At 42.5% G+C, this 21,942-nt stretch overlaps 2 protein-coding genes across 5 annotated transcripts in view; one reads left to right on the forward strand and one right to left on the reverse strand.

Annotated features, from left to right (window-relative positions):
• aanat2 (arylalkylamine N-acetyltransferase 2) lies at positions 1 to 2,129 on the forward strand. The gene is made up of 3 exons (XM_023279626.3): positions 1 to 397; positions 668 to 822; positions 942 to 2,129. The coding sequence occupies exons 1-3, from the start codon at positions 232 to 234 to the stop codon at positions 1,245 to 1,247; spliced, it is 627 nt and encodes a 208-aa protein (XP_023135394.1). The 5' UTR covers positions 1 to 231; the 3' UTR covers positions 1,248 to 2,129.
• Positions 1,836 to 21,942, reverse strand: part of rhbdf1a (rhomboid 5 homolog 1a (Drosophila)) — a 26,775-nt gene continuing 6,668 nt past the window's right edge. Inside the window, exons 2-19 of one of the 4 annotated variants that reach the window (XM_023279605.3) lie at positions 11,879 to 12,023; positions 11,658 to 11,797; positions 10,984 to 11,088; positions 9,360 to 9,573; positions 8,914 to 9,120; positions 7,974 to 8,096; positions 7,627 to 7,790; positions 7,005 to 7,256; positions 6,764 to 6,875; positions 6,579 to 6,653; positions 6,274 to 6,435; positions 6,069 to 6,169; positions 5,899 to 5,962; positions 5,279 to 5,373; positions 5,105 to 5,180; positions 4,692 to 4,792; positions 3,363 to 3,516; positions 1,836 to 2,850 (exon numbers count right to left, since the gene is read on the reverse strand). In XM_023279605.3, the coding sequence (XP_023135373.1) occupies positions 2,431 to 2,850; positions 3,363 to 3,516; positions 4,692 to 4,792; positions 5,105 to 5,180; positions 5,279 to 5,373; positions 5,899 to 5,962; positions 6,069 to 6,169; positions 6,274 to 6,435; positions 6,579 to 6,653; positions 6,764 to 6,875; positions 7,005 to 7,256; positions 7,627 to 7,790; positions 7,974 to 8,096; positions 8,914 to 9,120; positions 9,360 to 9,573; positions 10,984 to 11,088; positions 11,658 to 11,797; positions 11,879 to 11,995 (2,682 nt within the window). In that variant the 5' untranslated portion in view covers positions 11,996 to 12,023 and the 3' untranslated portion in view covers positions 1,836 to 2,430. Of the gene's footprint in view, positions 2,851 to 3,362; positions 3,517 to 4,691; positions 4,793 to 5,104; positions 5,181 to 5,278; positions 5,374 to 5,898; positions 5,963 to 6,068; positions 6,170 to 6,273; positions 6,436 to 6,578; positions 6,654 to 6,763; positions 6,876 to 7,004; positions 7,257 to 7,626; positions 7,791 to 7,973; positions 8,097 to 8,913; positions 9,121 to 9,359; positions 9,574 to 10,983; positions 11,092 to 11,657; positions 12,024 to 21,942 lie in introns of all 4 variants that reach the window. The other 3 variants (XM_023279604.3, XM_023279607.3, XM_023279606.3) reach the window with 3 other exon arrangements.

Here is a 21,942-nt window from a genome sequence, read left to right on the forward strand (position 1 = left end):
GCAGAAAGGTCAGCGTCTTGCCTGCTGAAGTGAGCTCGACTGCAATCAGAGCTGCGGGACAAACGGAGAACAGGGGAAGTTTTGTTAGCAGGCTTTGACTTCATCATTGAGGTCATCTGAGTAAAAAAAAAAAAAAAAAATCTGCAAAAGGCTGAAAAGGGAGGACAGAGACTAACAAAAGGAGCCCAGACAAATAAAAAGAATATCTTGTCCTTCCAGTACTGAGGTATCATGACACAGCAGGTCTGCGGCTCACCGTTCCTCAAACCCTTCTTTCTGAAGACGCCAGTCAGAGTGGTCAGCCCTCTGCAGCAGAGAAGACACACACTCCCCGCCAGCGAGTTCAGGAACCTCACACCACAAGATGCCATCAGTGTGTTCGAAATTGAAAGAGAAGGTAAGTCTAGTTTCTCCTAAATATTTCTTCAAAATGACACAAAATCTAACTTCTAAACATTATGTATCATGTCTTTAAACAAAATGTATTTTCAATTCTATCACCAGTAAACATATAGATGTGTCAAGTCTGAAATACTCAAATGCTGCTTTAGGATTTTTAGCTACATCTGAGATTAAACTCGACAGAACACATTTGTTTCATCCTTTCATCATCACCACCTCCATGAAACTGACCTACTGTCTCAAATGTGTCTTTTCATCCCCCCAGCATTTGTCTCTGTGTCTGGAGAGTGTCCACTTACCCTGAATGAAGTGCTTAGTTTCCTGGATAAGTGTCCTGAGCTGTCACTGGGTTGGTTTGAAGAGGGACAGCTGGTAGCTTTCATCATCGGCTCTGGCTGGGACAAGGAGAGGCTTTCACAGGTATTAAAACTAATCAACAATCTGTAATGACTACAACATGACAAAACTGTCCAAATGCAAATTGGACACTTTTCCGTGGCTCATTGTGTTTTGATCTTCTATTTAATCTTCCCCCTCAGGAGGCCATGACTCGGCACATCCCAAACACCCCCGCCGTGCACATCCATGTGCTGTCAGTGCACCGCCACTGTCGCCAGCAGGGCAAGGGCTCCATCCTCTTGTGGCGTTACTTGCAGTATCTGCGCTGCATGTCGGGCATCCGCCGAGCTCTGCTGATCTGCGAGGACTTCCTGGTGCCCTTCTACCTCAAGGCCGGTTTCAAGGAGAAAGGGCCGTCCGCCATCTCCGTGTCCAACATGCACTTCCAAGAGATGGAGTACACGCTCAGAGGGCAGGCGTACGCACGACGGAACAGCGGCTGCTAGTCCCCTCGACCTCCCACCCCACACTCCTACCACTCGCTCACCTCTAACATGGACTCAGGACAGAAAAGATTAACAAAACACATCAGACAGATGGACAGATAAAAGGGCCGGTGCGCACTGTCGGCCTGGGTTCAGCATCCTGAAGTCCCCTTTGACCCACTGAACGAGGTCCATGTGAGGACAGAGGGGACAAAAAGTGGATTCACTTCTTCAAGTAACAAAATGATGTTTTCCACAATTAACATCATGTCTTATCAGAGATCATATTTCTTCATAAATTAGCTTTGTGAGCTTCAAGTTGTTTTTTTTTCATTTATTTATGCAGCAGTTTATACTAAAAAAAGAGGCTATTATTAGGAAATATCCTACTAACACACTCAAATCTAGAATTGTGATTCAAATACAAGTCTATTTTTGTAAACCATGCAAATCAAAAGTGTGCTGAATTCACTGTTTGAAAAGCTACACATTTGGATTGTCAAATATTTGTTGCATAAATTTTCTCTGTTTCCATGTTGCCTAATTTGAATAAACTCCGAAACAATCTTCAGCAACAATTTTCTGGCAATTAAGAGAAAGCAGCTGGTATTTTTGATTTTGTAGATTTTTTACTGTTGTTTTCAGTTACATGTGAGTAGACAGGTAGCTAAAACACTACCGTGTTCAGAACAATAATCACTTCTTGAGAAGCAATAAACAAATAAAAGAAAACATTCGAGTGCTCAGCATAATGTAACAAAAATATGGCAGTAGTTGGTACATTTATCAACAAGGCACAAAAGGTATCAATATTTGATTTGTTGTCCCTGCTTCTGTATGAGGTTGCCTGAATAATAATAATAATTATAATAATAATTATAATAATAAAACCTATGTCTGGAGTGTGAATGTAAAAAGAAATCCTTCTCTCTGTACCAGCTTCTCCAATTCCTGCCTCATGTGTAAAAGGCAGCTGAGCGCTTTGATGAGGTTCACAAGTGCTGTAGCTTTGTTTCACTGGACAGTGAGGGATTGACAATGACTGCCAGGAGGCGATTAAAGGAAGTCCTTGGGATGAGTGGTATAGGTATTCATACTGACAGAGTAAAAGAACACAAGCATATTGTCATAGTTCACAGAGAAAAGGGGGTGATGGTCCCCCAGCCAGTCCACATCTTTTGACCTGATGCCTTCCTGCTGCACTTCAGTGGAGGTGAGCGTTGAGGTCGTACTTCTCGCAGAATTTGTCTGTGAAGGGGATGCAAGTGAGCAACTCGCACCATTCACACTTGATTGGGTAGACATAGAAGAGCACCACGAGGCCTGAAAAGAGCCCGACAAACACCAGCAGGAAGACGATAATCTGACAGCGTTTGCGGTACAGGTCCATGCGGCCAAAGCTGACGTAGGGAAGGAAGGCGAAGGACAGGAAGAAGCCCGAGATGAAGCCGCAAATGTGGGCAAAGTTGTCGATCCAGGGCAACAGCCCAAAGGCAAAGAGGAAGAGCACCACACACAGCAGCTTGGTGAAGGCCCGCCAGGGCTGGGCAAGGATCTGCCAGCTCTGAAACAGCTCCACAAACAGGCAGGCCAGGATCCCAAACTGACAGCCTGCTGGACCCACCTGAGAAAACACAACGGAATGTTCAGAAATATTTACAATCAGATCTCCTAACAGATAATAGGAGGGTACTATGCAAAAACAATGGGTGTAACTCCCATTTTGGGGCATAACTGTAAACTATCAAGTCTTATATCACTGTCCATAAAACTCAAATGTCTGTCGTTGTTTCTTTGTAAGATGAAGAAAGCTTTCAGCTAGTGTGCCGTTGCTCCAGAACGAAACGCCCATCCATAAAGCACAGGTGGCGCCGTCTGACCTCTAGAAATTAGAGCGTACCAGTTCAGGTGAGAGACAGTTCAAAGCCACATTTGGCTGCTTCTGCTACCTGTGAGCACATTATCCCGGAGCAACAGTGTGCCAGCTCAAAGATTTACTCTATAAGGCTTCATAGCTTCACTTTTGCCCTCAAATGGGACTTACATCGCTTATTTCCCAGGTGCAGCATGAGCTTTTTGAAACACCCTTGTATGACTCATAACAACATGCCATATTTCGCAACATGTGAAGATCACCTCTGCTCTGTATGGCAGGAAGATGGCTGACGCTAAGTTGCCAGTGATGCCACTAAGGATGTAAATAATCGAGATGCGCAGCCAGCCCGCCAGCTTCTCCAGGTCCCTTAGGATGGTCATCTGGAAAGCCACCGACACCAGGCAGTGAAGGATCCTAGAGAGGATGGACACAGACAAAGGGTTCACGTGTGTGAAAAGTGGCACATGTTGAGAAGATAATCCCCTCTGTGCAGAAGAGTGAAAGCCCTTAACAGCTGAGCCTCAATGACTTTGCACGGCAACGAAATAAGGCTCTATCGCGCCGAAGCTTAATGAGTTTGGGTAGCGAGTGCACTTTGTTTAATTATCCAGGAGAGAGATAACAGACAACATGAAGATGAAGCACTGCTCTTCTTAACCGTGAGGTTAGCCCTTTGTGCTGACTGACTGACAGGTTTAAACTGCACTGAAGTAGAGCCGTTAGTTTAATATATACAGTAGATAACTTGGAGTGATGGATAAGATCATGTATTTAACATATCTGGGACATTTGGAAAACAGCTGGAGCACTACTAGTTAAGTGAAAAGCAGGAAAAGCAAACACTGCTGGTTAAGATAATGGGACTTCCTCTCTTTTATTTATATTATTAGTTGCAAAATTGTATAATTAAAATGCATATACCTGTCTTTGTTTACACCGTCATATACACTTGTGCATTTTTTCTACCTACACTGCCAATAACATCCTCTGTAAAACCACTGCTTGTCCATCTTCCCTTTGTATCCTTTGTCTTCTACCTTATCTCCCTGTTTGTCTTTTATATATTTGCCGAGCACGTCTTCATGGCCTTTATCTTTAGATGCACTTGTTTTGTTGTGATGTGAGTATATGCTGACAACCAGAGTCAATTTCCTTGTATGTGCCAAACATATTCGGCCAGCAAACCTGACTCTGATTCTGATCTTTTCATCATTTTTTTTCCCTCGCCGCTCGGTCCAAACATAGCCCTTTTAAACACGGTTAGGCGGAGAATTTCAGCAAACAAACTGTAAAGCAGGCTTTCAGCTTGTTTTAATCTTTGTTTTGACCGATTCACAGTCTGCGATCTTGTCTGCTAAATTGTGCCTCCGCTCCGCAAGACTGGCTTCTATTTGTGCTTTGTCTTTGGAGTTTTTCCTTTTTCCTCCGTTACATGGTAAAAAATGACTACACAAAAACAAAACCTGTCCAAATGTAACTTTGTAACTGTGCAATCAAATACATTCCCTCTCATTTTTTGGGTTTGTTTGCCAGGCAAATCTCAGAATAAGCAGAAGTGCTTTCCATGACCCTGCCAGCGACTGACTCACCCAGCATGGAGGAAAAGTGAGAGCCAGAGCCTGTAAAACTGATCTGGGATCTCAGGGTTGAGGAAAGGCAATAGTCCACATACATCATCCATGCAGTGCACCTGAGGAAGGACAGAACACAGCGTATTTGGTCAGATGCTTTACTCATACTAAAATTCAGGAAACCACAAACATGTAAATCAGGAAAAGGAAAAATAAAGCAATCAAAGATCACAATTATTCAACTCCTACACACCTCCTACCTAAAAATCTTGGAGGAGCTGAATCATTTCATCTGTTTTGGTATTCACAAAGGAAACAAAATAGCACCTCACATTCAAAATAACTCATATTTTCCATCTGTACAGATCAGCACATTTAAATATGCATTGTTTTTTCATTCTCTCTTCCCCCTTTGTAATAAGCTTGCTTACTTGAGAGCAAAGAGTAGCCTCCTCATGAAAGTAGCCCTTCATGAAGTCACAATATTCCCGGGATGTGATTTCACACCTCGAAGGAAACAAACAGCCGTTAGTAAGTGAATAAAACTGGTCATCTGTTCTCTGAGAGAGACTTCGTTAGTATAAACGTTCATAAGCTCTCCTCACCTCCCTTTGGTTCCGATGCAGCAGGGTCGGCCTGTGATGGTACAGTCTATATGAGGCAGGTTGGTGTGGTTCCCTGTGTTGTACCTGGTACAAATCTAAAAACCAGAGCAGAGGAACAACAATCAACTCATTAAGTCCTTATATTATTCCTATTCCTATATCATATTCATCAGAAGAAAGTGTGACATCTCTTCTGGCTTCTTTTAATTCCGAGCAGTAGGTGATTTCTGAGAAACATTTTGAGTTAAATCAAGTGTTAATCCTGGTGGATTTGTGCTGCCTTATAATCTATGAAAACAAAATAGTCTAGTATTGATTCCGGAGAGAAAATAACCTTTACAATTCTGCTACAACACAAAAAGATAACAAAGAAGAAGCACATCACTGAAAAAGAAGGAAACTATTCTTTCTTCTTAAATGATCTTTTGACATAAACAGATTGAGATAGAAGGCTAAAATATGTTATCAAATGGCTCATTCTTTTAACAAATCTGCTATTTTTTAATACTGGAACAAAGATCAGCATCAAATCACGTGGGAGTGATATAATTTTGCGAAAAACCTCAACAATTTCTACCTCTTTATGTCTAAAACATTGTGCAGGTCTTTATTGTACTCACTGGCCACTTGGTGATGTCATCCGGCCATTCATGCGGTGACACTGAGGCGGGCTCCAGACATATCCTGTAGGCAGAGAAAGTGAAACAATCCAAACAAATAGTGTGTTATAAGTTCCATTGGAGAATTAGTACAGTAAGATTTAAATAGGCGAACTAGACATGTGTCTTACCTGGGATCCTGATGGCACACTGAGCCATACTGTCTGTCTTTACCGTTTAACTGTGGAGTGCTGGAATGCCTCGGCCACTTCACCCACACAGCTAGAGTACTCTAGGCACAAAGAGAAGGGATCAGAGTGGCCTACGGCTTCCTCTTTGCAGCTGGATTATAAAGGTCAAGGAGCACAAAGCAAAGAAATGGGTTTGTTTACACACCGAGCATGCCTCCTCTGAGGTTTGGACACAGCCGGAGCGATCGTTTCGAACGCAGCAGGCTGAGTTGCGTTCGATAGCCCTCTTTTCCCTGATAAGATCATGCACCTGCTTGTCTTGCCGCATGCATGGAGAATATTTGGCCCCCAAGTGGATCAGGGCTTCCTAAAAATGGATAGATAACGGGGCAAGAGAAAAAGAAAATTGAGCGTTTACTTATGAAACATTTACACACAACTCTTGCTTGCATTCTTTAGTTTTTTTTTTTCATCTGTGATACAACTAGAAAGTCAAAGAATAGTGCTTACCGAACTGGGCCCGATCCAAAAGTTCTCCTGCTGTACAAACTTGACATTTTCATACACCCCTTTGTTTCTTAAAACCTGAACCAGATAACAAAGCAGAAAGAGTGCAATCAATATTAAAAGGTATAAGATGACAATACTGTCACAGTGCTAATGAAGACCCTCATCACATGTGAACCAAGACTTACAGAATCAACTGTCTCATGCTGGGAAAAGCCCACCGGTGCAATACCATAGATGCATACAGCCAAGATAGTGATGAGCAAATGGACAAAGGTGATCCAGTATGTAAAAAAAGGCCTAGAAGAGACAGAGAATGTGCATTTAAAAAAAAAAAGCAAAAAGAACAGCAGCCATCCATCAGTGTCACCCACTGAGGAAAGCAGTGAGAAAATGTTCATTAGAGCGATCTGTAGAGACGTGCTGTACCTGTGATCATCCATATCTTCTATCTGCCTTTTGACGTAGCTGTCAATGCGCTTGCGGTAGGTGCGGTTCGTGAGCTTCCCAACCATGCCCAACCCGTAAGGCCTCTTCTCCCGAGCGAAAAGCTTCTTGACGGGTACGACGATGCGCTGGCCACGCCGCTGCCCATTTACGCTGACCACCTCCTGTCGCAAGGGCACCTTTGGTGGTCCTGGAGTTCCTTCTTTGACTTTACGCCATCCTCGTTCCAGAGGTCTGCAAGAGGTAAAAGAAATCTAGGTTCTTCATCAGGTAATACATTATCTGTGATTTTTAGAACAGATTTTCATTATGTATTGACCTTTAGGACATTTATGGGGCATTAGCTGGCTGTACCACCAACCAGATCAATACTATTCATAAACAGTCGTTGATAAAGCTGAGAAAACCACACTTTTTTTTATGTATTTCTAGGATAATTTCTCCATACAAACATTTTTTTTGCACAAAATGCCAACCATATATGCTAACTTGACAACATCCCTACTGTTTTCCAGTGACAAGGAGAAGTGCTGATGGTTATTTTAAAAGAAATGCGTGTACCAGCACAGCCTCAGTGACTAACACTGTGGCCACAGCAACTCACAGCATGAGGTGACTCCTCTCCAGCTCCGTCTTATCTAGGGCACTGCCTGTCAGCTCCATCTCATCCTTCTTGCTGCTGGGCTCTGCCTCTTTGATGGCTGCCTCAGACGGTGATTCAAACACCTCGTCCGCATATGTGGACAGCTCCTCTTGCATCAGAATATCCTAGAAAGAATGCAGCGGAAAGATAAGATAATCCTATATTGATCCCATGGAAGAGGAAAATAGTGAGTATACACGCAACACTTAACAATCTGATGGGGATTTTGATTCGAATTTTATTCAATTATACATGAACATGTTTCTTAGTAACACAGCATAGCAACATTTGTGTTTGTCCTGCCTTACTCTGGCAAAGAAGGATGTGTCCAGTTCATCAGGAAAGTCTACCACGTCCTCCTCCATGAAGCTGGCAGGCGTGAAGCTTCGTCTTTGGGCCCGTCTTAGAGTGCTTTCCCGTAATGAGCGGCCCTGAGAAATGCATACAAACATGTTCATATGCATTTACAACGATAATTTTTCCATTACAGTATAAAGAAGGCACTGCATGAGTCTGATCTATAGCTGCTGGTTCCACCAATCTATCCTCCCTTTATACCCTTTTTTGTTGCCTGTTTGTGCCTGCTGTCCTGTTGACTCTCCCTTTTAACTTCACCCCAACCGGTCAAGGCAGATGTCAACCTTCCCTCAGCCTGGTTATGCTGGAGGATTATTCCTGTTAAAAGGCAGTTGCTCCTTTCCACTGTTATCAATTTGCTTCCCCATCGGGAGTCGTTAGATTCGTTGGATTTTCTATGTATAATTTTTCAAGGTATTAACCTTAATTAACAATCTAAACTTGTCAGGTAATTTGTTATAATATATAAAAAATATTGTAGGGTCCTAACCTTAATAACTAATTAGTAAGGTTAATTTGTATTTCTGTAGGGCATTAACCCTAATATTTAATTTAGTAAGATAATTTTGTATTTTAAATAATACTGCAGGGTCTTAACCTTAATATTTAAACTTGTTGGAAAAATTTGCAGCACGAATCTTCTTTCTCTGCTGCCTCAATGGCTGTTGTACAAAATGTGCTTCAAACATAATGACTTGACCTGATTATTGACAATGGACTAGAGTTCTGGAAGTCCAGTAAAATACAGAAAGGAACATGTACACAAGTGTTGTTTTTTTATTATTTTGGTGTAGTGGTTTTCCTGCTTATTTAATATCCATATGTCAGTTTTCCAAACAATGCAGAAATCTCAATTTCATCTGTTCACGGGATCTTTTTCCTCTCACTCACTTTGACCAACGCTGCTGCGGCCCTGAAGCTCATCTTTGCCACAGATTCCCTCTTTCGTCGGCGAGGCAGTCGGTTGAGACCTGAGCGGGAGCTGGTGAAGGAGCAAATGGAGGCAGCTCCGGGGGTGATAGGGGTCTGAGGCACGCTGTAGCCGTCCACCTCTTCCACCATGCGGAAGGCCCGTCCTCGAGCCAACGGGTCCACAATCTGGAGAGCAACAGGATCAAAGAGTGAGAATCATCAAGACACAGCCATGATGTAAATAAGATCTATTAAAACAACATATGCCAAGCTGATATTTGAAAGAAAATCACATGCAAAGTGATACAAAATCACGAAAAAGCTTCTAATACTTTTTGTTTTTCAGCTTTAAGTACAAGATTGACGACATTTGCATAACATATGATCTCAAAAAATGGACTCAACTAACTCATATATCCCTTTACCTTCTGCATGCCATGCTGTGAGGAGGGTACGTAGAGAGGAGGTGGGGTCTCAGTGCTGGTTAAGGAGATATTGTCCTGACTGGGCAGATCCATCTCTCGGATCACCTGCGGTTTCAGCTTCCCGTAACGTAGGCTGCAGTGGCGCAGACTTTTCCTCTGCCATTTCTGGGTGGCATCGCCGTCCTTGCTGACCCCAAACCAGTCCGCTGTTCCCCTAACACCACAAACACTGGGTTTTCAGCTTCACTTCTCACAGAGACATTAAATCCATCTAACCTGCCAGAGAGACGTAGAGCTACTCATTGATGACCCTCGTAACAGCTCTGTATATGGAGGAGTGTGTCGGCAAACATTTGAAGCACTGATAAGACAACACTTTGCAGGATGTAAAAAGGTGGCCTAGATAGTGCTAGTAATGGGCACAGTAGAGGGAACAAGCCGAGGCATGTTTATGTCCAGACACACCAGGAAATACACACACACACACACACAGTAGTGTATAATCACAGTACACTCACTCACTCTCAAAGTCTAGATTTTCAAAGACAGAGCTTAAGAGATTAGTGCAGTTCTGATGCTGCAAATAAAATCCAACTTGCAGATTTCCTTAATCTCAACTTCAAATCTAATTAAGACAGGCAATAGAATTTTTTGGAAAGTTTTATTTGTGTCCCACTCCAATCTGAACATTAGCACATTCCACCAAACTTCCATGATTACACATGCAATCACACTGTTGAAGCCCAAACCTAATAAGTACCAGAGCAAACAATGTTACAGCCCCCCGAAGCCAGGAAGTGGAAACATTCTTCAAAGGAAAGTTCAGGAAAACTAGCTGTTTCTTCACTAATTACCAGCTGCAGAGTGAATGTTCAGTGAAGTTCGCCGCTATATATTTATCACTAGCTCAGCTCACTTTTTCTTTCACTGAACAAATTTTACCCTTCATCCGACCCTCAGCTTTGAAAATGTGTCAGTTAGACGATGGAATATCTGATATTTCAGCATGACTTTCTTTGCATTAATGCCCGCAGTTTTCTTGTTTTCTGCATATGTGGCTTAACATCGTCAGCCTTATCTAATCATCCCACAAAACAGCCCATCAGATCTGGCATGCCAGCCTTAAAATGCTGGCTCGCTAACAAGCAGTGACAAAAAACAACACCATGTTGTGATTGATTCCTTTTGATAGATGTGTAGAGAAATGTGGGGACCCCTCCCACTGCCAGGCTGGATTGTTACTGAGTGAAGTGACTTATATATCAGTTAAGTGACAGCTTTTGGTTTGTTTTTTTTTTTTGTGTGTGTGTGTGTGTGAGACTCATTTAAAAGAAATCTCTGTGGTAATGACATGACTAAGATGCAACACCAGTGACAGCGAGAGAAACAGTTCTTGTGAATCTTGTGAGGTGGACCTCATGTGTAGCGCTCATTCAATCAGCTGGATGAACGCTAATCAAAAGCTGCACTGACGCTATCAAAAAATTGATATAAGATTTAACGTTTGGAAACTAAGCATAACACAAGTACACACGGCCTACTCATTTACTTGCTTATAATATATAATCACATATGCGATCTTCACCCTGACCCTAACTCTCTCATGAGACAGTCCCTGCCATACCTGAGCAGAGTTCTGGAGAGCGAGTGGTGTTTCCTGGTGCTGCGCCGTGCAGCCCGCTGCCCCTTAATGGGCACCGTGTTAATCCGTTCAAAGTGAACCCTCCTGCTGCTGCGACCAGGCAGAGCGAGGCCAGAAGGTGGCAGGATATGGGACAGAAGGAAGGAGGAGAAAAGAGAAAAGACAAGAAGAAAGGGCAGTGAAAAGAAGGAAAAGAGTGCAACTAGACAGTGCTGTAGCCATCATGCAGACAGAGCAAAGCAGACTGTTTTCAGACCGTTTTCATTTAGATTTACGGAATTAGGAAAGGCATTACCAGGCAGATGACATGAAGATGTTACTAGGTCTTGAAATTTTGGGGAAAAAAAGGTGAGGAAAGAGAAACACTGTAGTTATCAGGGAAAGATTTTTCTACATGCTTTGGGATACAGGCTGCCATCATCTTTAATTTAACTCATGAATCTCATATAAGCATGTGATTCTTATATAACATTATGTGACATGCTATAATCTGCACATACTGTAGCCTACCAGATGAACACTATTTGCATGCTAGTCTGAAAAAGAGATTAGAAGTTCTTAATATTACTATCTTAAAGGTTCCTGTTGAAATAGGACTTACAATTCACATATATGACGTCAGTACGTGAATGTAATGTTTTGCTGACTGCCTTTACCTCTTTATGGTCTGAGTGATGGACGACTGACGTTGTAAGACAGGCCGCCTGGTGTCAAAGAGGTCACGGGGAGGAGACTGGAGGTGAGATGTCTCCACCGGCATGCTGATGCTGCGCAGGAACCCCTGCCTCTTCACCGGCTGCAAAGGAAAGGACGCATTAGCGCACAAGTCACAAATGACAAAAGGTGACAAACACTGACATTCGGTGAGAAAGAGCACCTGAACAAAAGTGGGAGGCTCGTCGAGCGACATCTGAGTCGTGGGAATGTCCAGCCGGAGCCACGGAGGTTTCTTCCTCTGCAGGCTGCTGGTGCTCTCCCGCCGTGGTTCAGCCATGTTCTCTGTCCCACCCCAGGCCTGCCAGCTGCACACACACAGAAGGAGCAGATTGCATTATTGCATATAACGAGCCTCAGTCAATCAAAAGCGATCTTAAGAGAAAACATAAAATGCCAAGCTGAATTTATGAGTATTGTTTTCCGCAGTAAACATGATAACCCACAATGATTCTGTGCTACAAAGTATTTCACAAGAGAATGGCAAGACCCCTTATTTAATTCAAACAGGGGCGTTCACATATTTATGTTCCTTAGACAGTAAAGGGGAAACCGCTGAAAATAGTCTACGGCTGTTTACCCCTTCCTCAAAACAGATTGCAGTCGCTTTAAAAAAAAAAAGCAATTAATATTTCTGCTGGAGAGTGAGGAAGTTTGCAGTCTTAAACATAATCCCTTAAAATCAAACTTAATCCCTCTTTGTGGCTAAAAGTAGCTGTGCTTCCAGTAGACATCTATCAGAGACTAATGACTGTGTATGTGTTCCCATGACGAGGCCTGCGGACCACAGGAGGTGCACAGTAAACCTCAGCATCAGACAGTCTGCCTGTAGCTGCAGCCTTGTTATCACCAGCCCTCTGTTTTATTGTCCCACCAACTAACCTCACTTTTCTGGGTGTTTTTCCTGTCATTTTCTTAATTCCCATGGAAAAACTGAACTCTTTTACCCCTTAACAGCACACAAATTAAACTTGCACGTGTATTTACCATTAATTAAAACCACTCTGCAGCTAAGAGAAATGTACAAAACAACGACTGCTTTTTCTGCGAAGTGCAAACGTGTAAACTTGCAAAAGAGGGTGTCTCCTTGGCTACGGAGCTGTTACACAATCGAATGAATTTGAAAAATCCCCTTTCCTGTCCGCGTGTTAGTTCTATTTCAATGTTTCATCGAGCTAGAACGCTTCCCAAGATCATCGGGAGTTTTGTGCTTTCCGAAGTCACACTGGGCCGCATCCTGGCTTCTCTTGTTACGGCTCAAGCTACTTCAAAAAAAGATCCACGGCTTCTAGTGACCACATCTGCTTCACATTGCCATTTCAGTGTACCACAGGCTTCTGTTTTAGCCTCAGTGATGATGGGAAGTGTTGTCAGTGGATCTCTGCAGAGGAGGAAGGAAAACCTCACACTGAGGGCAGCAGGGGTCACCGTGAGTGTGTTAACATTTAAACAGGGTCTAAGTCTCCCTGACAGATATTTCTCAATCCACAAGTTCACAGAAGGACACCGGTAGAGTTACTATATATAATACTGACATCTACGCCACAGTAAAGTTGTTGTGACTGCTACAAGAAGCAAAAACACCAGATGGAGCATTTATAATACAAAAGGGTGCACTCCGAGTCGCTATAGCGGGGCTTTGTTCTTCATCCACTGTCTGTCTGGAGGATTTTGGCATCGTGTATCTATTATTGCATTTATCCTGAATGTTGTTTGACCTCCAGTGACATTGACTGGACTGTGATACCAGATTAGCAAAGAGGACTGGACTAAAGCCGGCTGGTGCAGAGTCAGAAACTGCCAAGGGTAAGAAACGAAAAGAGATCTGCTGATGAGTGTGAGCAGGCGGCAGGCAAAATGTCATTTTTAAGTTTATTTATCCATTCTTCTCCGCATTAGCTCATATATCTGGCACCAATACGACTTCATTTATTTTGTATTCCTAAAAAAAATACTGTCATCTTGCATGTAAATCCACTAAAAACCAAAACAGACTTCATCTCTGTCGTGGACCTGCTGCTAATAATAGGGAAATGCAAATGTGACACCAGTATCTCAGCTTGTGCAGGACTCACTGTTGCAACAAAGGCCTCTATCTTGCTTCGGGGTAGAATCCCCAACATTTAATTACTTTTACTATTAGTCCAAACAGCGGGACGTCTGATATAGAGCAGAGCAGTGAAGGGGAGGGAGTATCTGCTTTAGGGTTGCAGACTGAAACAGGCTGGGTCTGAACTGAAAGCAGCCAGCAAGTGATGCTAATTTTCTTTCATGCTTAACGTTGTTAGATTGGTTGGGCTTTGGCTCCTCCTGTTTTAACTCAGTTTGCCCTGAATGTTGCAATGACAGTGCTCTGGAGAACGAAGGACGGTTGGGTGGAAACAAACTAAACTCATTGTTCGTGCACTGAGCTTCTCCTCCTGCTCGAGGCTTTTTTCCTGCTTACTGTCTCCCACTCATCTCGTCCTTATTTGCATGTGCTCTGTGTGTCAGTGATTGGGATTTGCAGGCAGTTACAGCTTCGTATCTGCTGTCTACTTGCTAGGCAAATTAAACTCACATATATAGGCTAAAAAACTTTTTAAACTATGTAAATGAAGCAAGACAGTAGCTGATAAATAGACACAAGAGCTGTATCTCACAGCATCAAGAACTGTATTCTAATTATGACACATACACACATACAAAGACTGTAAAAGTAGTTCTGCAGAAGATGCCAGCAAATTGTGATGCTGCAGTATTAATGCAGCCATGCAGCTATTGTTATGGTTTCCATTAGTCTGCTGATCAGTGGGTTGTAAGACCATTTGGTCACCAGCCAAGGTAAACCTCCAACGTTGGACAGACAGCCAAGCCAAGTGCCTTGGAAGTCCGTCTACCCTCTTTCTCTCTCGTCTCCCTCCAAAGTCAACATGGCAGCTGAACTGGCATGGTCCTGTGACTCGTGTCTGAAGAGAAGTTTAGCATGAACAGTTGGCATAGTCATTGCTCAGATGCAAGCGCCATTTTGACAGCCACAGACGCATTTCTCACTGGGAAAATTGCAAATCATTACACGGAGAAGTTCGGAGTCAAGGCTGGCCGCTGTCTTAGAAAGATGCAACGTTATAGGCAGGAAGTCCTTCGAAGCAAATATCCTTGGATAAATTGAACTCTGCTTGGCAATTATCCAGAGAAAAGGATTAGCTCTTCCTTGACGCTGCATGTTATCGGTTCATGGTTCATGTTTGACAGTAAAAGACAATCAGTCCCAAAGCAATGGCTTGGTGAGACAACACTTTACTATTCAAACTATTTAATCTGTCAACTGCATACTGAATGCACCATAACGTCTTATCTTAGGCTCAAGGTGATTGCGCTTTTCTCTGGCTGAGATGGTGCATGGCAACAATTTGAAACGTGAAATGTTTACATTCCCGGTGCTGATTTGAGGCCCACATTCTTTGAGAGCATCGCGATTTAATCTGGTTCCTCAAAAAGGATTTGTTTTGACTTCAAGATTTATATCTAACGAGGGGAAAACACCCACATCCATAACTGCCACCACTGGATCCATGTAAGAAATTAACACTTCCTGCACAATCACGAGACCCGTGACGACCCGGCGTGGATTGTTTTTCACTCTGGGATTGACGCCGCACCTCCAGGACGTATTAGGCAGTGGAAGACAGACAGGCGAACAAAACACAGAGGACAGGCTGACATCTCTCCAGGTGCAGGGACGTCCAACAGGCCATAATGACTGGGGCTGACAAGCATAACCAGCACTCTCTTTTCCTGTCTGGGGAGCTGTAATCTATTGCATTACGTTGTGCATACAAACTCAAGCCCAATGAAGATTTCCATGCCACCGCTGAATATAACCACTTGGTAAATGGTCTCCAGTCATGCAGAGAAAGACACTGGATTGCGACAACAGAGGCCTGGCTGTCGCAGGTGAGGCTTAAAGTCAAACAGAAGACAAGCTTAATGGACGGAGCTCTCAGTGCCACCTTGAAAACACTCGAGTGGAAAGAGGCTGCTTTCATTTTTGTGCCTGTTCATTGTGTACAGTTTGTTCCAATTGCTCTTATACTTCAATTATGTACAGTAGCTTGCAAGAGAGCATTGCCCTCCTGTTTCACATTCACCATAAATAAAACAGTAATCTGGCCTCGTTCACATTGGATCCATCATCTTGTCTGCAGATGTCTTGTTAAAAATGCTCAGTCCCAAGTCACTCCTGGACATAAAGAGAAAATGGCCACATACGCATTACGTACATATATTATCAAGCTCTGTATCACATTAGGTGTTTTAGAAAAACAATTAAGAATAAAACATTTCTAAGACAGTTAGTCTTAAATATTCACACATTCTTGAAATCTTCTCTATCGAGGGCCATCTACAATCTCAGTGCATGCCATGCCCACATTCCACAAGATCTCTGGCTGAAAATAAGCCAAGTGAAAATGGCAGAGCCGGAAACCGCATGAAGTCTAACCACGATGGACAGGAGCTGGCCGGTTTCCGGGTACTGTGTGTACTCTACTGCTATGCGTTACTCTGCAGGAGGCAGACTAGCTGCAGCCACGCTGAGAGAGCTTCGCCTCTGAGGCTGACAGAGCCGGAGGTGGCCGAGGAGGATCCTGCTTGCTGGCAGCAGGGAGAGAGGCATAGTGGACAGTAGAAAGGAAGAAAGACTGCCTATCATGCACAGACAGGATGGATGACCTTGTTAATCTAGGTAGTAAGAAGATGCCTCATTCTTCAGAGCTGCAGCGCTTCCTGGCCTCAGGCTTTCAGTCCTCCTTTCATCCTCATTCTCTTCCTGTATGTTGCTGTCAGTTTTTTTTCCCATCCACTAAAGGCCATTTTTCAAATTGCTACTGTTGCGATACCTCCACATTTTTTGTGTATGATCAAGCTTTTCTCTACTGAGTGATGTTTTTACCCGTCAGTGTAATCCATGCATGCTCCATACTGATTAACAGATTACACAGACACTGAAAACTTGAGGGCACAAACAGGTTATGTTAGGTTTTCCCCATACTCTAACACTTAGTCATCCGCTATAAATGCGCCTACTATCCATTGTTCTATATGCCTCTCTCCATGCTGGAGGCAAGGCTTGACACTGGAAACAATGGAGGGAAACTGTGCTGTTCAGACAGTAACCCTCCCCAACTTCTTAGTGTAACTAGAAACACTAATCCTAAAGGCTAGATATAATATAAAAAGACAAAAAAGCAAATCAGACATTTTTTCAAATAAAATTGTACCTAAAACAGTCACATTTAATGTCTCCACTATGAAATCAGCCTCAATGTACAGTAAGAAGTAGTTCCCCTTAAAGAGATTTCATAATGACGTGCAGAAACTCGTGACAATAAAGTCATTCTAGTGAATGGGTGGAGGCTTTCTGGTAATTCACAACGAAAGACAACCTAAATGTAAATCATTTGCATTTAAGAACACTGCATACATGTGTCTTGTGTACTTCCTACATGCATCTGAGGCCCATCTGCACATTAATTGCAGAATGTGGCTTTTGATCTTTATATAGCACATTGTGCCTCCAACTGTGATGAATTAAGAAGTTGACCAAACTACAAAGCTACAGATATTTCATTTGGGTGAGGAGAACAGAAACAGAGAACAGAAACAGGCGCTAAAAATAAACGTGTTATACTGCAGAGCGGACATTAATGCCAGGTGACTTCACCGGTTGTGGAAGTTGATTTAGATACAAAGTTACAAGCAGGATATAACCAAGGGAGTAATTAGAGCATTTCTCTAATGTGTCATTTCTTTTCTGGCTGCTCCAGCGACTATGAAAGCGGTGTGACTCTACACTTCCACACAAAAATAAAATCGGGCTGCGGTCCACAGCCCAGGCTTAAAGACTCTCTTTTTTTCCTTTCTTTCTTCCTTCCCGTTTTACAAGAAAACCCTCTGCAAAACACAGCCACAGTCCAGAAAGTGACGTGCAGCTGAGCAACAGTAAAAGCTGCAGTCATCTGAATTGACCCTAGTGACATGTGACAGGCTGTCACACCAAACCAGCCCTTATGACATTAAAAAATACACACAGAGACAGCAGAAATATCCGTCGCAGCTGACCCTGAGATCAAGTGTCATAGCTAGTGGAGGGGCAGACAGCGCTGCTGTGAACTGGCAAGGTAGATGTGGGCATGGATGACAGGACTGGCAGAGCGAGGTGGAGCAGCTCATGCCTTTTCACACATTTCTTCACACATTTTTAACTCAGGCTTGCAGCACTTGGTTGGTTTGACTTCTTTCTTTTTAAAAAAAAAAAAACAAATATGCAGGTTTAACCGTATAGTGGTTGCAGCATGGAAATTTGTATCAAGTCCGATGCCAGGCAGCGTCACTCTCATAACAGCGTTTACTAAATGATACGATCCAGAGCCAGAGATATGAATAGCTTATAGAAGTATAAATGGCTTCCTAAAAGCAGCCTGTGTGCATGCTGTGTATTTATAGAACTCAATTACAAAACATACGTCTGGATGGAATGGTTGACAAACATAAAAAACATGCTGCTCCGGTACTGTGAGCGTTGGGCTGTTTTCTGTGCACATCAGACTAGTCTTATAGAACTGGACATTTATCTCTGCAGGAGAAATGACAAGAGTCATATCTGTATTTGCCATCATACAGTCTGCACACCTTCTTCCCTTCGCCTACAAAGCCTAATATATATCGCCACCAAATATAGAGGCTAGAAAATTGTGCTGTGCTATTTTATCAGCAAGAGACGCAGCCTTTCACCATGCAGCAATATCCTGCACAGGAAATCAATATGAAAGAGAGGTGAGACACTACACAGAAACCAAGATATATAATTACTTTATAATTACAGCGTAATAAACAAACAGAATACTATGCAACTTAATATTAACTTTACTTAAGTTTTCTTCCTTTTTTGCAACAAAGAGGAAAGATTGCGACATGTTTGGCAAATTCTGCAATTGAATTATTCACTCATTCTGCACAGGTAAATTATTTACAACATACTGGAGCTACTGTGCATACAGGTAGCTGCCAAGGCCACTTAGATAGTGCGACTCTTTTCTCAGTATTGTTAACAAGCCTGTTTCGGCTCACAACAGCTGATAGCGATTGCCTGTCCTCACTATGGTGGAAAAATAAGCCTCACTTCACAAATCTGTACAGTGTCTCAGCCCCAGAGCTGTGTTGGTGTGTCTAATCTTCAGGAAGCAGCTGACAGAAGAAACTCCCTCAATATGGGTTATATATACTCCACAGGCCGAGACACCTAGATATGGTTTTGCACAATAACAAGAGAGTTGAGTGCGGCCACTTCAGTTAGATCAAGCACCACCCTGTTGAATCGGTTTGGGACCAAGCAGTTGATAAGCAGTTAGTTTTAGGGTTAGACTCCAGCTGCCTGATCTAAAACCTCAAGTATTTGTTTGTCGTAGAAGCTTATCATGAAGTCACTGAATCTCCAGCTGTCGCCTACAAGGAAGCCAGAATCCAGAAGCTCCTGAGACTTTCTGCACAACTCCACACAAAATGCATGTTGAAAGCAGTTAATGAAATTCAGCAACGCTGCAATATTTCAGAGGACCTAACCTAAGCAGAGGTAGATGTTTAAAATTAATCAGCGTTCAATATATTCAATTACACGGTACTTTATTCCACTCACGGGTTTGAAAGGGATGTTAAACAATTAGATAAAGTGAAACATATTCAATTCTGTCAGCACATTATAAATAATAAATTGAATATAATTATATTAAAATGTTTTTTTCCAATCCATGGAAATAGTTCTGTGTGCATAACAGATCAAAGCCGCCAGACTTTCAAACAAACATCTAATGACACAATGATTTGATCCAACATCCTAATTTTATGTTTAAAAGTCACTTTAGACAACAAAGTGCAGTAAGTTGCTTTTCTTGCCAATGCCAGCCTTCCCAAATGTGTCCTGAGACTCCATACAAGCGACGTATTGTCTCCAGGAGGTTTGACATTCTCTTCTTAAGTGAGTAAGAGGAGAATCTCAGAAACAGCGTGCCCTAACAACATGTGATCCCCATCTAAATAGTTTCCAGCATGATATCAGCCTGAATCAAGCCTACAAAAGGCTTCATTGTATGGGCTGATGTGGACCAGGCTGAACAAGGATCATTGTGCAGCCTGATCGTAGTCAAAAAAAAGCAAGAGCAGGCTGAAGTTTTCATTCCTCCATCAATGGAAATGGTGCACTAAGCAAATTCCCAGCTGAGATCATTACTCAGGGTGGGGCGCAAGATGAGCTAACTCTATTACGGTTAAGCAGAGACATCATATAATGTAGGTGTGTATGGCATGGAAGGCTACATCCACAGTAAGCTTATCAAGTCATTAAAACAGTACAAAACAAAACAAAAAAATTCAAAAAAAAAGGACCCACAGGCTGAGTCATGCTACTATCAACAGTTTTGGTTTATGTTCATCATCAACTCAATCAACGGGGTTAAAAATACTTCACAAAGGGACAGCCATCAGCTCTGTCATCTCACATCCTCTGTGGGAGACCACCAGGACGGTGAGGTCAGGTTACTTGCTAGTTTTAGTGGGGAGCGCTGGAAGGAAGGAAATGCAGAGCAGAGGAGGGGGCGACGTGTAAATGAAGGCAGGAAACACGCCGCAGACCCGGTGCATTCTCTGCGTCCGGTCCACACGACCACGGAAACAACACGCATTCGCTCACATGCAGAGGAACACATCCACACGGCGCATGTAAACATACACATCCCATCTCTGGCCTGTGATAAAGCATACGTCACTGTATGCCAAAAATAATAGGCCCCGTTTGAGCAAGGCTTGCCGCCCACTGCAGCCCCGCAGAGGGAGGCCAGAGAGTGAATTCTCAGCGTAGTATGAGATCGAAACTGACACGTCTATTGAAGAGAGCAGATCAAGTGTGTCCTGTAGCAGTGGGTCAATGGGAATTAGGCATATTAACATGGATTCAGGCAAAGAGGAGAGAATAGACGCTGTCTAATCTTTAATAACACAAAGGCAAATTGGTGTTAAGTGGAGTTTCCAAAGAATTTTTGGGATAAAATTGAATTCCTCTACAACTGCAACTTTAAAAATTTGCATCTTGAACAATAAAAATGTTATGGCTTGACACAAAAAGCCTAATTTAAAGGGCTTTTTAAAAAATACAAGCTACTTTTGGTCAAAATCAAATGCACATTACTCCTGATTACAATGATATTAATTGATATAAACTCTTTAATTCGTAGGGATTTGAGCATAGGAGAAAAAACTATTAACACTAAACAAGGATGCAGCTTGCTTTTCTCAAAATCAGCCAAAGTGGACTAAGGAAGTTAGAAAACTCCTCTCCAGTTCTTTCTTTTTCGTTTTTTCTCTGAAGCGTTTGACCTGCCATGTCCAAAGCCGCTGCTAAATTTTCTCTAAAACCACTCATATCAAGGATGTGAGCAAACGAAAACATTCTTAGACATATCGTATATGCCTTGATATGAAAAACAAAACTGTAGAGGAGATGTTACACTCACTAGTCATGGATACAGGATATTAATCATTCAATCTAATATTAGAATATTTAAATGTCTGATAAATGTATTCTCTCCAGTATAAATCACCCTCTGCTCAGAGGAATTTCATTCAACGCTTTGATAATTATTTCATAGATTGACTGAAACGTTCATATCAAGGTCTAATTAAGATTTCTACACTTTCAATCTTTGAAACATTTCATTACTTACTGAAATTACTAAAAAAAACAAAAAAAAACTCATGTTGATGCAGCCTTTACAACGCAATTTCAGAAAAAAGTGTCCTTGAAAGATTCATGCCACTTATTGATTTGCTTCATTGATTACTGCCGCTGTAGACTGAGAATATATGCACATATGTGTGCAGGGGAGTGTGAGCATCTTCAGATGTATGTGCAGGTGAGCACAGCCCGACTTATTGTGGGGAAAATGAAACCCGCAGCCTGCTTCTGCAGCAAAACACATTCAGTGTCACATATCGTTGTCACAGAGCCTCTGTTTGGGATAATAGTGCAAACGTCATTCTCTACAGGTAGGAGGATTGGGTTTTTTTTTTTAGAGTCAACAGCTGCAGAGACATATTTAATCTTCAGGTTTCCCTCTGGATTGGAAGGGAGGAGAAACTATATTGACTCCACACACAGCAAGAAAACAACTAGGTCATTTTAATCATTCTCCCATG

Source organism: Amphiprion ocellaris, chromosome 19, assembly GCF_022539595.1.
Source record: "Amphiprion ocellaris isolate individual 3 ecotype Okinawa chromosome 19, ASM2253959v1, whole genome shotgun sequence".
Classification (NCBI taxonomy): Eukaryota; Metazoa; Chordata; class Actinopteri; family Pomacentridae; genus Amphiprion; species Amphiprion ocellaris.

Coding starts and splice junctions, on each gene's coding strand:
- aanat2 (XM_023279626.3), top strand. CDS start 232: ATGACACAGCAGGTCTGCGGCTCACCGTTCCTCAAACCCTTCTTTCTG. Junction 398..667: donor GTTCGAAATTGAAAGAGAAG/GTAAGTCTAGTT, acceptor TCATCCCCCCAG/CATTTGTCTCTGTGTCTGGA. Junction 823..941: donor ACAAGGAGAGGCTTTCACAG/GTATTAAAACTA, acceptor CTTCCCCCTCAG/GAGGCCATGACTCGGCACAT.